Source organism: Rhododendron vialii, chromosome 12a (genome assembly GCF_030253575.1).
Source record: "Rhododendron vialii isolate Sample 1 chromosome 12a, ASM3025357v1".
Taxonomy (NCBI): domain Eukaryota; kingdom Viridiplantae; phylum Streptophyta; class Magnoliopsida; order Ericales; family Ericaceae; genus Rhododendron; species Rhododendron vialii.
Genome location: NC_080568.1, coordinates 25,981,452 through 25,996,593, shown reverse-complemented (window position 1 = coordinate 25,996,593; position 15,142 = coordinate 25,981,452). Strand labels below are relative to the sequence as shown.

The 15,142-nt window shown below is 37.8% G+C and overlaps 1 protein-coding gene across 2 annotated transcripts; it reads right to left on the bottom strand.

Moving 5' to 3' along the window:
* Window positions 1–4,373: 4,373 nt before the first annotated feature.
* Window positions 4,374–13,820, bottom strand: LOC131310604 (uncharacterized). Of its 2 annotated transcripts, XM_058337716.1 has the most exons (10): window positions 13,496–13,819; window positions 12,309–12,386; window positions 10,779–11,070; window positions 10,468–10,694; window positions 10,174–10,276; window positions 7,746–7,850; window positions 7,469–7,636; window positions 5,350–5,520; window positions 5,141–5,241; window positions 4,374–5,016 (listed from the first exon to the last, which is right to left on the bottom strand). In XM_058337716.1, the coding sequence occupies exons 1-10, from the start codon at window positions 13,754–13,756 to the stop codon at window positions 4,957–4,959; spliced, it is 1,566 nt and encodes a 521-aa protein (XP_058193699.1). In that variant the 5' UTR covers window positions 13,757–13,819; the 3' UTR covers window positions 4,374–4,956. The 2 variants fall into 2 exon arrangements, with proteins under 2 accessions (XP_058193699.1, XP_058193700.1); XM_058337717.1 differs by lacking the exons at window positions 4,374–5,016; window positions 5,141–5,241; window positions 5,350–5,520 and adding an exon at window positions 6,261–6,574 and having other exon boundaries at window positions 13,496–13,820.
* Between the last annotated feature and the right edge of the window lie 1,322 nt (window positions 13,821–15,142).

The following is a 15,142-nucleotide window of genomic DNA, read 5'->3' as shown; positions in this document are numbered from 1 at the left end:
ATCAAAATGTGATGTATTTTGAAAAAAGTTCAGAATCCAGCGTATTCATTTTACAGTATTACTAGAACATATATGGGTTTTGTTGTTGTTGTTGTGACTATATAGAACATATATGGATCTCACCCGAAAGAAAGAACGAGTGATTCTGTATAACTATTTGTCTATTTGAGGACGAATTTGTAAGTGTTGGGAGTAGTATTTTTTTCAATTGTATGTTTTATTCTTTTGTTTTTGAAATTTCCTTTACTTGGATAAGCAAGAAGCCTTTAAAAAAATGAGTTGAGTTTTGTTCACCCTCTGTTTAGGAGCAAAAATAAGCACTGTATTATTTGAGGATGGATTTTAAAGTACAAGTAGTATTTTTTCCAATTGTATGTTTTATTCTTTTGTTTTTGAAATTTCCTTTACTTGGGCAAGCAAGAAGCCTTCAAAAACAAAAAACAAAAAAAGGCACGTGATTAGCATGAAGTAGACTAAATAAAAAATATAAATAATTAGTATATTTTAACTACGTTAGGTTGGAATCATTTCAATGTACAAATATAATGTATTGAAAAATAAAATCTTTATGATATAATAAATATATGATTCAATAAAAATATATATATATCTATTAAGCCGGCTCTCCTCGGGTCAAAATCCTAGTTCCGCTTATCATTAGAAGCCTTTAAAAAAATGAGTTAAGTTTTGTTCACCCTCCGCTTAGGAGGGAAAATAAGCACTGTATTATTTGAGGACGGATTTTAAAATACAAGTTGTATTTTTTCCAATTGTATGTTTTATTCTTTTGTTTTTGAAATTTCCTTTACTTGGGCAAGCAAGAAGCCTTCAAAAAAAAAAAAAAGGCACGTGCTAGCATGTTGTAGCCTAAATAAAAAATATAAATAATTAGTATACTTTTAACCACGTTAGGTTGGAATCATTTCAATGTACAAATATAATGTATTGAAAAATAAAAACTTTATGATATAATAAATATATGATTCAAGAAAAATATATATATATATATATCTATTAAGCCGGCCCTCCTTGGGTCAAAATCCTAGTTCCGTCACTGTTATCATTAGATCTGTCAAATGATCATTACTTTACATTATGTGCGTGTTTTTTTTTTTTTTTGCCAAAATGATAAGAGATTTCATTGATATACAGGATAAACATACAACCAAAGAGGGTTAATTATCCCAAACAGAGACAATAACTCCAGAATCTCACAAACCAATACGACAATCCCTCGATCATCAGCCAGCTTCTAACAACTGTATCCCAAAACCAACAAATGAAACTCCAACAAAATCACCGAGCTGGAGGAAATCCAGCCTTGAGAAAGACTCACGGCAAGAAACTGGAGAGAAAAACAAAAAAACACAAGAAATTAAACAAATCGAAAAGCAGCAAAAATAAAACTTCACAAACAACACCCAACCAATCTAGCACTCCTACTTCGGTGAACCAAGCGCGCACATGAACGGACTCCGGCAACCACATCCACAAGCTAATTCACAAACCCGAGACACACTTCAACGACGGAACACCGACAACTACATAACGGAGATGACGGAAGAGGTGCTACGGTAGAAAAGACGAGAGGGTCTAGGTGGCTGGAGGCATAGGGGTAGGACGAGAGTGGAGGACAGTAAAAGGAGGAGATAAATCTCCGATCAAACCAACGGAAAGAAAGTCCACGAGGAGAGGAAGGGAAAGCCCCAAGCCCCCCTTAGGGTTGAAACCCTAAGGGAGGGAGGAGAGGGAAAGAAGTGGAGCGGCGGCTAGGTTTTAGGCCCCATTCCGCTTTCTTTTTAAACCTTCTTTTTCAAAAAGAAGTTAATTTCAAACTCAAATATAATAAAAATGAAAAATAATTTTTTAATTTTTTACACCGTTTAAAATATTTCAATGAAATTTATCAAACAAGATTCATATTGGTAGAAAAATTATTTATGTAAACACATAATTTTTGAGTTTAAAATTACATTCATTTTCTAAAAGTTCCTATTTAATTTGGAGACCCCTTAGAGCAACTTTACCAGCAAAGCTAAAATTTTATAGCCATTTTAACTCATCAAAAGAGGAAAAGTAGTCCTACACTAGATTAGGTAAACAAAGAGCTAAAATGAATTTGTGAACAGTGCTTCAGCACTTTTACCTAGCAACTGTTCATCAGGTAAGAAAAAAAAACATTATTTTTTCTCTCCTCTCTCCGTCCCTCTCTCTTCCTGTTTCTTTTTTTTTTTTTAAATTGTACTTTGTTGTACTGTTTGAGAAATAAAAAGGTATATTTTAATAGAGAATAGGTTAAATAGATAGTGTTGGTATAATGTTGAAAGAAATGTCAGTAGGTAAAATAAAAAATGTGCACTGTTCACATTTTTTTTTTACCTAATTATTGATAAACTTGCCCTTAGAAGGTCTTATTTGGGGGGGGGGGGGAAGAAATCTCAAGTGGGCTTTTTTATTTACGTGCGTGTTGACGAAGGTCTAAGCAAGGTGGTATAGAGATCTAGACAAATATGAACAGAATATTATGAATATATGATTGGGCTTGTTCATGTGCTTGATCTGCAGGCCAATGAAATGATTAATTATCTTCACTTCTCTCTCTCTCTCTCTGAATCTCCTTACATTATGAGGGGAAGGGATTCTCTCTGGTCTATGATCATGAAAATGCACCGGAAGATTTGGTGTGTCTGTTTATCGGTCAATTTTCAAACTCATTTTGATGATTCAAATCGTTTATATTTTAAAACTCGTTTAGAATTAACCACGTTAAATATCAAATTGATCGGATACTGGTTGGAATATTATTTCGATACATATTTATCTTGGGATATTGTTCATGATATCAATCAATTTACAACCAACTAATTTTTGACGTGGTTGATATTGTTCTTGATGAGCTTTGAAGCCAACGGTTTAGATTATTAAAGTGGGCCATGAAGGACCCTAAAATAAGTAAAGTGGAAGGTCCTCCAAGGACCATAGAGGATTCCTTTTCGAATACGAGATACTATTATTGAGTGTGAGCGGAACATTGCTCTCCAACATCAGATAGGTGCGCGCAGGTGCAACTTGAATAACTTTTTCTTTGAAATATAGTAAAAGCAACCAACTGATATTGAACCCCACATGTTGGAAATTTAGGTGTGCAGCAGCCTAAAGTAAATCAGTGCTAATAAATTTTGTTTATTTTCACCCAGTCGCCATTGGATTGACAATTTGGTGCAGATATTTGAGGTGATGTTGGATTTTAAATTCTGAATTCGTAATTTGAAATTGTTTTATGCACGTTTTGATTCTCAAAACAGGAATAAAGAGCCACAATCTACTATTTCCATCGCTGTACAAACTTCACATCTTCTTCGCCCGCCTCGGTCAGCATGTCCACGGTCGCGATCCCCATGGTGAGAAAGTCCCGTGGTCCTGAACGGCAAGTGCAACGTCCTCGTACGACAAGTCCCATGGTCGGAAGCCCTCGTTGGCCGCGTTTTTCATCCCCTCCCACTTGTGCATGCCAGACGGTACCGAGGAGGAGAATGGTATGGAGATGGCGTTTTTGGGTTGTAGCGGACGACGGTTTTTGGGGCAGCGACGGCTAAAAGTTCGATCCGCCGGTGGCGGTAGTAGCAGATGGTTAGGGTTGGGTTTAAGGTTTAGAGTTAGGTTTAAGGTTTTGTGTTTTCAGTTTTTGGGTGGTCTTTTTGTGTTTCCTCCTAGTTGGGTCTCCCCTAGTTTGGGTTTTCCTAACCTAGATTCTGGTCTCCCTAGATCTGGGGTCTAATAATGTTTCTGCAGGTTTTGACGGGATTTCGTTCTGTGGTTCCTAGGATCCGTTATCCACCATGGCCACGAAGGTTTGCCAATCATCCTCGATGCCGGCCTGTTTTCGTCTAGGAGGTAGTTCCTGTTGTGAGGTTCCTAGAATTTCAAAACGGGTATAGAAGAAAAATGGGGCTAAAAAGAATATTTTCGAGATCATATAGAAACACTCTTCTTATTTTCGCAAGACTATGCTTGCTGGACTCGTTGATGCCAGGAGAAGTCATAGTTTGTTCGTGGTTTTGGCCATAGTTGTTCAGGATATCAGATATGGCTGGTTATTCCTTTGATCAATGGTCCAGATAAAAAATACTTCTAGGGAAGAGTTAAAAATCCTGACCGTCCAAAATACTTTTAAACGGTGAGATTAAGAGCGCTGAAAAGAGCGGTAAAGGTTGAGCTATAGACATAGACTTTCTATTGTGTTTTAGGCTAGTCCGGGCTCCAGTGGGGTGCGAGCTAGTCCCGGTGGTTGTCATGTTTGCTTTCCAGGGGAATGCCCCTTCGATCCTGTAATTGAGTGTTTTTCAATGAAATAAGTTACTTCAAAAAAAAAAAAAAAAAAAACTCTACATTTTTCAAGGTAATAACTTTGGTTTAGTATAAAGCATACATAGATTACTTGTGAATTTTGTTGCAGGCTTGCAACATAAGGTTACATGGGTTTAATTGAAAACGAAGGAGAAAAATTACGTTACTTTCATATAACTCTTAAACTATTCCTTGCTATAGTATACGATGAACAGACAGTTCTATCCTTTACTAGCTCCAGAAGTCCTTCCATTTCGAGGAGGTTTCTTTCTCCCCAAGTAAACCCTCAAACACATTTTGTACTTCGAAAACAACCCTTCGACTAATTGCTAAATCATTGTTGTGGGATGGACATCTTTCCCTACACATCCAGGTACTCAGTAGCTGTTTCTTACAGAAGTACTATGTATATGTTCACTCAGTATCATTTCCTTCACATCACTTCTATTCATCGGGGCTATGACAAGTTACTCTCCCTCCCTCCCACCCACCCACCCACATGGTACTCCACTGATTTGGTTCCTTTCTTCGCCGGAAAAGGAAGTCGTCATGGAGTGCAAAACTAAGGTGGGGTGTAGAGAGGGCTAAATCTATGATTTCTCTGAGAAATCAGGCCATATCATGATGACTGAGAAACTCCAGTATAAATGGATACACTTGATCTGCTGCCTGCATTTTGCGAAAAGAAATTCATTATGCCACTGGAAACCAATATGAAACATGTCACATAGGACAATATTGTATCAAATATCTTACACTTTGATATATCTCAAGCTAAAAGATCAGGACCTACCTTAGGACCTCCAACTAAGTCGTAGTGAGCATAATGTGGACCACTCGGTTCACCGAAAACTTTATAGGAAACTATATTCTTAGGAAACAGCTTGACTGTCTCTGCACGAGACATCATCATGGCCACAAACAACAGTAAGAAAAGCCCTTCGAGATTAGTGCACGTTTAAAAAGAGACAACGGGGTATTAAGTATTAACACAAACTATACCAAATACAGCTTCAGGTGGGCAGATTCGGTCTCGGTCTCCAGCAATAGCTAAAACTGGCACATTGCCTTTGTGCAGATGATCTTTGTAAAAGAAGCTTCTACTCCTGTCACACAGTCCACCATCTTGAAAGGCAGTTGATAGCTGCAAAAGAAGCTTAGCTGGTACGGTACCTGTAAATTCTCACTGATCAAACCATGATTATAGCAATCAGAGTGTAATGATGATCAAGCTCTCAAAGTTTTGTTTTGTGAAGCCTGATTAGTATTGAACTTAAGGGTCAAGTGTTTGTGGATCCAACTAAGAAGTGAGTATCTGGAATTGTTGGGAGCAACACTCCCTTGCCAGAAACTAGGGATTTGGGGGCCCAGGAGAAATTTCTCTTGCGTTCTTAGCAGTGGCGACTCTAGGAATTATGATAGATGGGGTCATTCACAATGGACAATCTCAATATGTTTGTGAATATCGACAAAAATATTCAACTATTTCTGGAAAAAAGTTGTAAAAAGAAGTTGTTCCAAACTTATAGATATAAACATGTACATATATGTGTATATATTGGTCCTCAAGATTAATCGAGGTATGCGTAAATTGGATACAAGAGTTATCACAACAAAAAAAATAAAAAATCCTCCTATATCTGAAACTACGATCCCCAACTCTTATTCAATCATAATTCGACCCATCCAGGTTTAAAAAAATTTGTTAATATAAATCAGAACATAAAATTTTATTAAATCTTGTTTGCCATGAATTTAAACTCACAAACCTTACTTTTAAATTTTAATAAAATGGAACCCAAATTGAAGTTCCTAGAGAGAGAGAGAGAGAGAGAGAGAGAGAGAGAGAGAGAGAGACATAGGAGATAAAAGCACCTTTTGTAGACCAAGAGAGAGATGCTAAAGTGCCGCAGAGAGAGAGAGAGAGAGAGAGAGAGAGAGAGAGAGTCAATGTAAATTGCAGCGGTGCTCAAAGAAATTTTTTCAGATGCATTGACTCATGGTTGGAAGCCTTGGGGTCACGTATCATGTTAATGGTGTGAAACACTCTTCTACTTCACTCCAGAACATAGTGAAACTGGTGACTCATGGACAGCAATTTGCAGGGACTTCTGGAGACGTCATGGCTCCTCCACCACACATGCTTAGGGGATGCAACCATTCTAGCCTACATTTAATGAACTATTGGGTACTTGCTGGGTACTTAAATATGTCAAAAGAGTTGCACCTATCGAATCTCACAAAAAGATTCGGCCATCAGTAAGCATTAGAATTTCTAATTCCTCTTTTCACCATGAGTACTTCATACTTTTTAAACTAACCATGTAATGAAGGAACATAACAAGAGTTTTCATGTCAAATCACATTACTAATGCATGGTGGGTGCACCTTTGGCCAACATGTCAGATACAGATCAATAGCCATTTATAGTGTCTGACAAAGACTCATTTTACCTCTAGGTCCAGAAAATAGAAAGTAATTCCCACCGGGTCTCCTCTAATTAACGAAACACTAAAACTCTATGAAAGTGCCTAACCCCTAGGGCACCCTATGAAAGTGCCTAAACCCTAGGGTACCCTATAAAAATGCCTAAACCCCTAAGCTAAAACCCTATAATAGAAAAGTGCACCCTAAAACCCCTATGAAAGTGCCTAAACCTAAACCCTAGGGCTCTATGAAAGCGTCTAAACCTAAACCCTAGGGTACCTTAAACCCTAGGGTATCTTAAAACCTAAAACCTTAAGGTACCCTAAAACCCTAGGGTACCCTAAGATTTTAGGGTACCCAAGAGTATTAGGGTACCCACTAGGGTACCATAAAACCCTAGCATACCCTAAAACCCAAGGGTGACACTTCCATTAATGGTAAATGTATTTTTATAAAAGTGGACCTAGTGGTAATTAAGTATTCCATCTCTCCTTAATGGGAATTAAGTGTCATTTTTCTGTACTTAGAGGTAAAAATCTCCAACATGTATATACAAGAGTCAATGTACTGCAAAGTCATGACTGAGGAAATACCACATTCCTAATTAATGAGAAATGCAGCAATAGCATATTGCAGACATTAAAATATACTATACTAAGCCATGTCAGTTATGGGAGAATTATCATCTACTTACAAAAGTTGTTTAAAATAAGCTTCTCAAACAGTTCTGGATGCATGTTCTGTGCAGATGCCAGGAGCTTCAATCCAGACAAAACATAAGGAGGACGGGCTGCAAGAGGATAAGCAGCTGTGAGCAGCACTCCTAGTGGAATAGCAGGAATGCTCAAAGCCTGTGCAGGGTCTGCCTGTATGCCATAATAAATCAAGATTAACTTCTTTTTACAAGTAGATGAAGTTCCTCACATTCAGGCAGAAAGGACTTGTGTGAAACAACTAGATTTCCACTTCACTTTCCAGGGGTAAAAGCCGTTTTAGTGATGATCTTGAAGTTGAATAGTCAAGTGAAGAGGCCAATGTAATGACTGATGCCAGCCCAGAGTCCTTTCCTTCAAAACCTTTAAAATGTTCAAATATTATCACACATTAAAACTTGTTCCAAAATAAATATAGTGTCAGAAAATACTACACATTTACAATATTTTACAACATGAAAGACGACCTTGCATACTACTAAGAACATAGCTCAACCGCTCAACCTTTTCAACTTTCTTTTGGCCTTTCATTTAACACTAAAAAACCGTTAATAGTTGCTGCTCATATTTACAGCAACTAGATTCTCAAATTCTGTCAACAAATAACTTGAGAAAAGTCAAGCAAACTATCATCCCCTTGATTTGTAAATGCTGCTAAATCTATTCCACCTTTAGAACCCAAATTCTACGAGGTTCCCTCAAGTGGTTAGTGGTGAAGAGGCATATCCTAATGTCTCGGCATGTGACAGCCTACTTAGATGTTCACCCTCTGTGAGAAAGGATGGCTACTGATCAATGTCTAGATCAAGGGGCAACCATTGAAAGTGGAATACTATTGTCACTCTCCTCCTCTAGCGTCACCCTTTCTGGGCAGGAAATGGTTCTGCCAATACTTCCATAGTTGCAAATTCAAGATGTTCCACTTACTGCATATAACGTACCTACTTTAAAGTTACGCCTAGGATCATTGTTTCTAAACCTTTACAAAATGCGAACACAAGTTTGGGTTTGTCTTACTTTTCTATAAGTTCCCAGACATGTCAAAGTCAAAATAGCAGACTACTTACTCCCACCTATTGCTGGTAATAGATCAGTTGTTTCTTAATGTCCTGTCACACAAGTATGAAACATCTGTAAATTTCCATTAGTGTATTATAATGTTCTTCAAAAATACAACTTGATTCACTAGCAGTTCCATTAGTGCATGATTTGAACAGGAAGCGGAAGAAGTGTAAATTGCCTACCGGCCAATGCATTACAGGGGATTGCAGCCAAGCAGGTGCCAAGAAAGTCATCAATTCAATGTTCTAGATGGAAAATGTTGCCCAAATGAAGATGATAACAGAAACGATAATGTTCTTTTTACTCTTTTGCTGATTCTCTCCTTTTCGCAAGAATGAGTACCCTCACGTTAACTGTAATAGCTTGCTAAACATTCGAGTTTCTCACCATTTGAGAAGGAATAAAGAAGAGCCTAAGAAGCCAAGCTTCCAACGTATATCTTCTATATAGTGGAATCAGGTCACTGACTTTTTTCGCTTGCTCTTCCATATATTTCCCTTGTTTTCAGGACTATGAAAGTAACGACTCTCTTCAGAGGTTGCCAGTTCTGTATGCATGACATAACGTGGACATCTTAAGCATCAAGTCATTAACGTACTAGATTGTTAGTTCTGACTTAAAACAAAACAGAAGATCTCACAATGTTGGAAAAAACAAGCAGATTCCTATTTTACATACCCACGCAAAATTAAAAGAATTAGAAAGGAAACAAAACAAAAGTGAATTTCTATGTTCCATCTTCCAAGAGCCCCTAAGCAAGTTTGGGAACAAACACCAACACAATTGCTTCATAAACTTCCGGAGTAAGCAAGGTTGATATATACAACCACGGCTTCATAAAATGGTTGAACAATGACAGTATACTACCCATGTGGACACAATGCAACGGATCTGATTCCACTGTTTTCTAACAGACACTACGGATTTTTTTCTTTTATTTCTTTAGGGACAACACAGTTTGGAGTAAGTCCATTGCCAATATCTTAACTACAAGGTAAAGTCACTCGATCTGTACTTCACTATTCTAACATATCAAAACTAAAGCAAAATAAGCGTGTATAATGAGGTATATAACGCAACACCATATCTAGGTTTGGCTTCTTTTTGTCATTTACATATCTTGAAAATTGGAGTTTGATGTGTTCAACATCTAGATATACTCCTGCATCCAAGTCCATGTAACGAAAGTAAAATTTCAAGAAAATCACAATTCAGCCTTGTTAGATTTAAGTTACGATTACACAGATTTGTGGTTCTATCCTTTCGGCCTTGGTAAAGAACTTCAATTCATCAACCTCAGATGGCCACCGATGGAAGTCCTCTGTAAAGTTTTATTTCGGATATTGAATAATCACATTCTCTTCCTTCTTTTTAGTTGATGAAATTACTCCAAGATGTGGTCCTCAAGAAAACAGCTCTCTAAAAATACCAATAACACAGAAGAAAGTTACATGCAACACTAAAGCTGAGTCTATATCAAACACCCACAAGCAGAGGTTTGTGTTCAAATATTTTATGTGGAGATCACCAACTATATACATATTTATAGGGGGGCAAATGTATCAACCATGTATAGGGTAGGAGGGGGTTGCAATAGACAAGGAAACTACAGAGCATCACATACCGTTTCGAGATAGCATTGCATATAGCAAGATACCCCCCATGGAGTGACCAATTGCAAGTAACTTGCCATCCTTTGGCTTGCATTGGTTCCTTACATACTCCATCTGCATTGACCATATGAGTACCCAGATTATCATAAACTGTTGAGTGGAATGTACTTTTCTTCCAATTAACAAGGTGAAATAAGAAAAGTCACAACTAAGTATAGCAGATTATTAGTTTCCAAAAAACGGAAGTATAGCAGATTATTTTCTGAATCCCCCATCTAGATAATTATCAGGAGATGTCACCTCACCGCAGCAGGAACATCCTCTTCCAAATAGTGATCAAAGTCCCAATCATACTTCACAATCACGTCAAGTTGTATCTGGAGATCTTCTATTGTTGCAACGATACGATCTTGCATCTCAATAAACTGGGGAGGAATAGATTGTTGACCTTCTTCAATGATATTTATGAGCCTTTGACTCAAATCCCTGATTTGTTTAGCACTGGCAGAATTTTGCCCTGCCTCTGATGAACCTGAAACGTTTTCCTTAATGAATATTCTATTAAAAAAAAGTCAAGCATCAAGTGCGAGTTCTGATATACAAATGCTTGATTGACCTTCATTTAGCCAGCCAGATAGTTTTTCGGACCAATCAACAATAGTTTCAGTCAACTTGGTCACCAACCGCGATTTATCTGATTTCGTAACCATCTCTGTCCCTCTACCTCTGGCGGGTATGACATCCATGTTTGAAGAGTCAGCGTCTGGTGTTTGATCTACAAAGTATGCACCATTTCCAGGCTTCTTGACCTCTGCAGATCTCACTCCTCCAGTGCTCAACCCAGCACCACGAACTTCCAGAATCCATGTATCAAATCCTTGGCTGGACATGTAACGTGCAAATGAAGACTGCAAACAGATCATCCTATCAGGAAATAGGAATTTCCAAAAAGAAAATACTATTGCGAAGAAAATTAAAAAGCACAAGGAAATTTCTCAATAGAACAACTATAAGCTAGAGACAAATTCCATACGAATAGACTGATTGAACCAGAGACACATTCTATTCTATTCTTTTCCCTAGCGCAGCTGGGACATCCTGGACTTGAACCAGAGACCTCGCCTGTGAATCAGAACCACCGAATGAGCTGCAACACATCTATGCATTAACTATTAAGAATGCATGCATGTCACCCTTCCTTACTAAGTTCAAGATCATGCGCTTCCCTCCTGATATGCAAATGCATTACAATTTCAAACTTTGATTTCATGCATTGCAATTATGGTACTTGCACAATGCATGGCTCTTCGGCCAAACCGTAGAAAGACAAGTGAAAATAAATGGCCGAGCTAGCTTTTTGCAGATCTAGTCTTTAAGTCCTACAATCCATAAAAAGTAGGATTGGCATGAAGAGCACTGTTTGTTGAATTCTAAAAGGTTTATGCAGCTCATACCCAAGTTGGTTAGGTATCAAGACTTGGCGGCTTTGAGGATACCATGATGCATCAACTTTGTTCTTCAACATAGGAACCAACTGAACATGAAGTACAAGATGGAGGAGTATTATTGAGACTTAAGCAGGCCCCAGTATGAAACAAATAACCACACAGCTTACAGCACCGCTGCACCAGTAAAGAGTTTTTTTTTTTTTTTTTGGGGGGGGGGGGGGGGGGGGGTTGTTATTTTAAGAAGCTACAGCACCAGGAACTTTTGTAATGTAGTATTCTACAGTACAGGATAGAATCAGTAAGGAAAATAGAATAATTGATATGTACTAAATAGCACGTGTTTGTCTCTTACAATAGGCGTGATATCTATATAAAGAACGGTGGTTGAAAATATTTTTAAAAAATGGTCCAGAAAACAAACAAAAAAAACATAGAATACCTACACTATCCAAAAATTGGATGTCCAAAATGCCTAAAGAGAAATCTAGTTGAAGCTATAACCACAAGAAGTGCCGCAGAAGGTGTAGACTGTAGAGGGACCAAAGAGGATGCATGTCAGTTTGGCTTTAATATAAAATCCAAATCAAGATTTGCAACAGAACATAATTCCTGGAAGTTTGCAGCCAATCACATCACAATTACCAGTAAAAGGTCACAAATAACCAATAAGAAAGAGATGTGGCAAATTACTAACTCACCCCAGGAGAAAGATCGAAACCAATTGCATTTGTAGCAACTCCAGACAAAAGGAACAGTGGATGGTTCCTTGGAGGCGCCTATGAACATGAATAGAAAAATTAAACCCCCAATATCCATAAATGCGTGGAAGTAAGCTATGGAAGTACAATCTCTACTATATACTAAAATGAAAACAACACGACTGAAATGATAATTTCAACCCATCATTAGCTTATATAGAACAGAACCTAGGAGGAATCTTTTAAAGCCGGTCGGTCAGACCAGTGTTGTCGCAATAGATAAGGGATAAGGACCAAAGATAAGGATTGGAGATGCTCTTACGTACATTTGGATGTGAATCCGATACAGGTATCCAAACTTATATTTATGGTGAAGTAAATATTCTTTCACTGTAATGCTACCCAAATGACCCATAATGCAGTAAACGTTCCTTTTCCTTATTAAATCACGTTAGTAGTCGAACAAGTGCAATTTTGTATTCTCAAAGTTTTTATATAATACGTGAATAAAATTATATTTTATCTTGGGTATAACCATTTTTAAACTCATATTTACAACTGTTAACAGATGTTACCATACGTATCCGATCCGATACACTGAATGGAAAGTGGAAACGATACGTATCCCATCTTGACAACCTCCCTCAGGGTCAGACTACTAATGAGTGAGGGGATATGTTGGATGGTTAACACAAAGGAAATCACCAACACCACATCTAAAACCTTGTACTTCATATAATCCGGTACACAGGACTTTGAATTCGATCCCATTTCTAATCTGGCCAATCAAGCAAGACCTAGAAATTTTGTTCACCGATGTTCATATGTAAATCAACCCATGCAAAACTTAATCATGTTGATAGAAAACCCATTTGTCTCAAGATAAACATATTCTGAAATACTATAAACCGATGTCTGATCAATACGAATTTCCGTGTGATTGCTGTTCTTGACGATATCTAAAATATGCACGATTCCGAAAAGGGTCCCAATATGAGCTTGCATTGGACCCTCCAATCAGAGGATTGGAGGGTAGCCACCGTATATGCATATATACGTAAGTATAGATAGGAGCAATGCATCTAATCCTACAGATACAAATCAGAAAAACATATGAGCGGAGGAGTTTACAATGTCGACACTGAATCCCATTTCTAGAGAGGGAGAGAGAGGGAGAGAGAGGAAACCTTAGGAGGAGGCTTGTAGCGCCAGAGAGCGAGCCTCCAATCAGAATTGGGGACGGAGACGTAGTGAAGCTCATCGGCCGTGCAGATAGAAGGCTTGTCGGGGGTTGTGGTCGCCGCCGATGCCGCCGCAGCATTGAATGATCTCGTCGGCGTACGGATGGAGGCAGGGGTGAGGGGTCGGGAGGAGGAGTCGGAGCGCACGAGGGTGAACCAACAGAAGGTTTGGGCTGCTATCTGGATCGCCGACCGAAGGACCACCATTTTTGCTTACCCAACCCAACATGGATCATGTACTGTACCGTACTGTATCGGTCGATTTTAAGGTGTTTTTTAATACTATTTATTAAGCTGCTGTTTACCAACTCTGTTTTCTCACCATTTGGTACACCAAATATGCACGGGACAAACTTATTTACGGAGCCGTTGCCGACCGCTTATTTACGGAACTGTGTAATTGAAAAGTAAAAAAGTTATGATTTTTACTCAATTTTTACTTAATTTTTTTACTTAATTCAGTTTTTACTCAATGTTTTGTGAAAATATGTAAAATTAAGCACTTTTAGCTCAATTGAGAAAAAGTCATAAGTATTAACTTTTTCGATTCTTCTCGTCAATACAAACCAACAATTCACAAAAGTTTAATGTATAACACTCAAGTGCGAAAAAATGAAAAAGGACAAAACAAAAAAATCCAATTTTTTTTTGAAAAACTAGGGTTGAATATGGGCGAGAGTTTTATCGATTCATTCAATTGTTGTCCTTGCTAATTTAGCGGCAAAAACTCATTAAACTCTTACCGATATTCAAATGAGCTGATTTTTTATTAAAAAAAACATTTAAAAACATATTGTAAAATAATTGAAAGGTGGCAACCATCAGTGTAGGATACCGAGATGAGTCCTACACAATCCAAAATATGTAGTTGATGTATACCCGGTAGTTCTTTTCTGACACTGTAGCTATTTGTAGCTTCTGATTTTTACAGCGTTAAAAAAAAATTAAAATAAAACACAAGAAGGAAGTCCCATTTTATAATGTGGAGATCAAAACTTATCTCATTTTGTGGTTGGCATCTCAACAGCAACTTTTGTAGTTGGGATTGGTTATCGCTTCTCAACCATTCTGCTCAAGAGATATGTGTTCTGTCCGGATGAGGCGACAACCCCCACCGCGTGGATCGCATTTTAAATTGCTTATCTTGTCGGACCGGCAAAATAATATGTCCGCACAAAAAAATCTGTTTGATCTAACATCAATAGTTATATCAAAAATTGAATTTTGGTTGATAAAATGGATTGCATGATTTTGTCACTAGTTTTTAAAGTTAAGCTGTCCGTGACCGTCTAGTTTATAAACCAAAATTTTATTTTTGAGATAGCTATTGATATCCGATCAAGTTAATTTTATACGTGGACAAGTAATTTTGTGGGCCCTACAAGATGAACGGTTTAGATTACTGCAATAAACGCTTGGTAGGTGATAGGTGCGCAAATGTTCACATAAACGCCCACTAATTTATCCTTGCTAAGTCCGTTTATATTATTACTCAAAATATTTTTTTTTCCTAACATTGTACAGATCAGCGGAGATTAGTGGAGGGTATTAGAATTAACACAGGGATCCAGAGGCTCTCCATAGCCCTGAACC

Bases quoted from the DNA above. Each gene is read 5' to 3' on its own strand.
- LOC131310604 (XM_058337716.1), bottom strand. From the start codon at position 13,756: ATGGTGGTCCTTCGGTCGGCGATCCAGATAGCAGCCCAAACCTTCTGT. The intron at 10,695-10,778 runs GTCAATCAAGCA...AAAACGTTTCAG, and splicing joins ATCTGGCTGGCTAAATGAAG to GTTCATCAGAGGCAGGGCAA. The intron at 10,277-10,467 runs GTGAGGTGACAT...TGGTCAATGCAG, and splicing joins AAGAGGATGTTCCTGCTGCG to ATGGAGTATGTAAGGAACCA.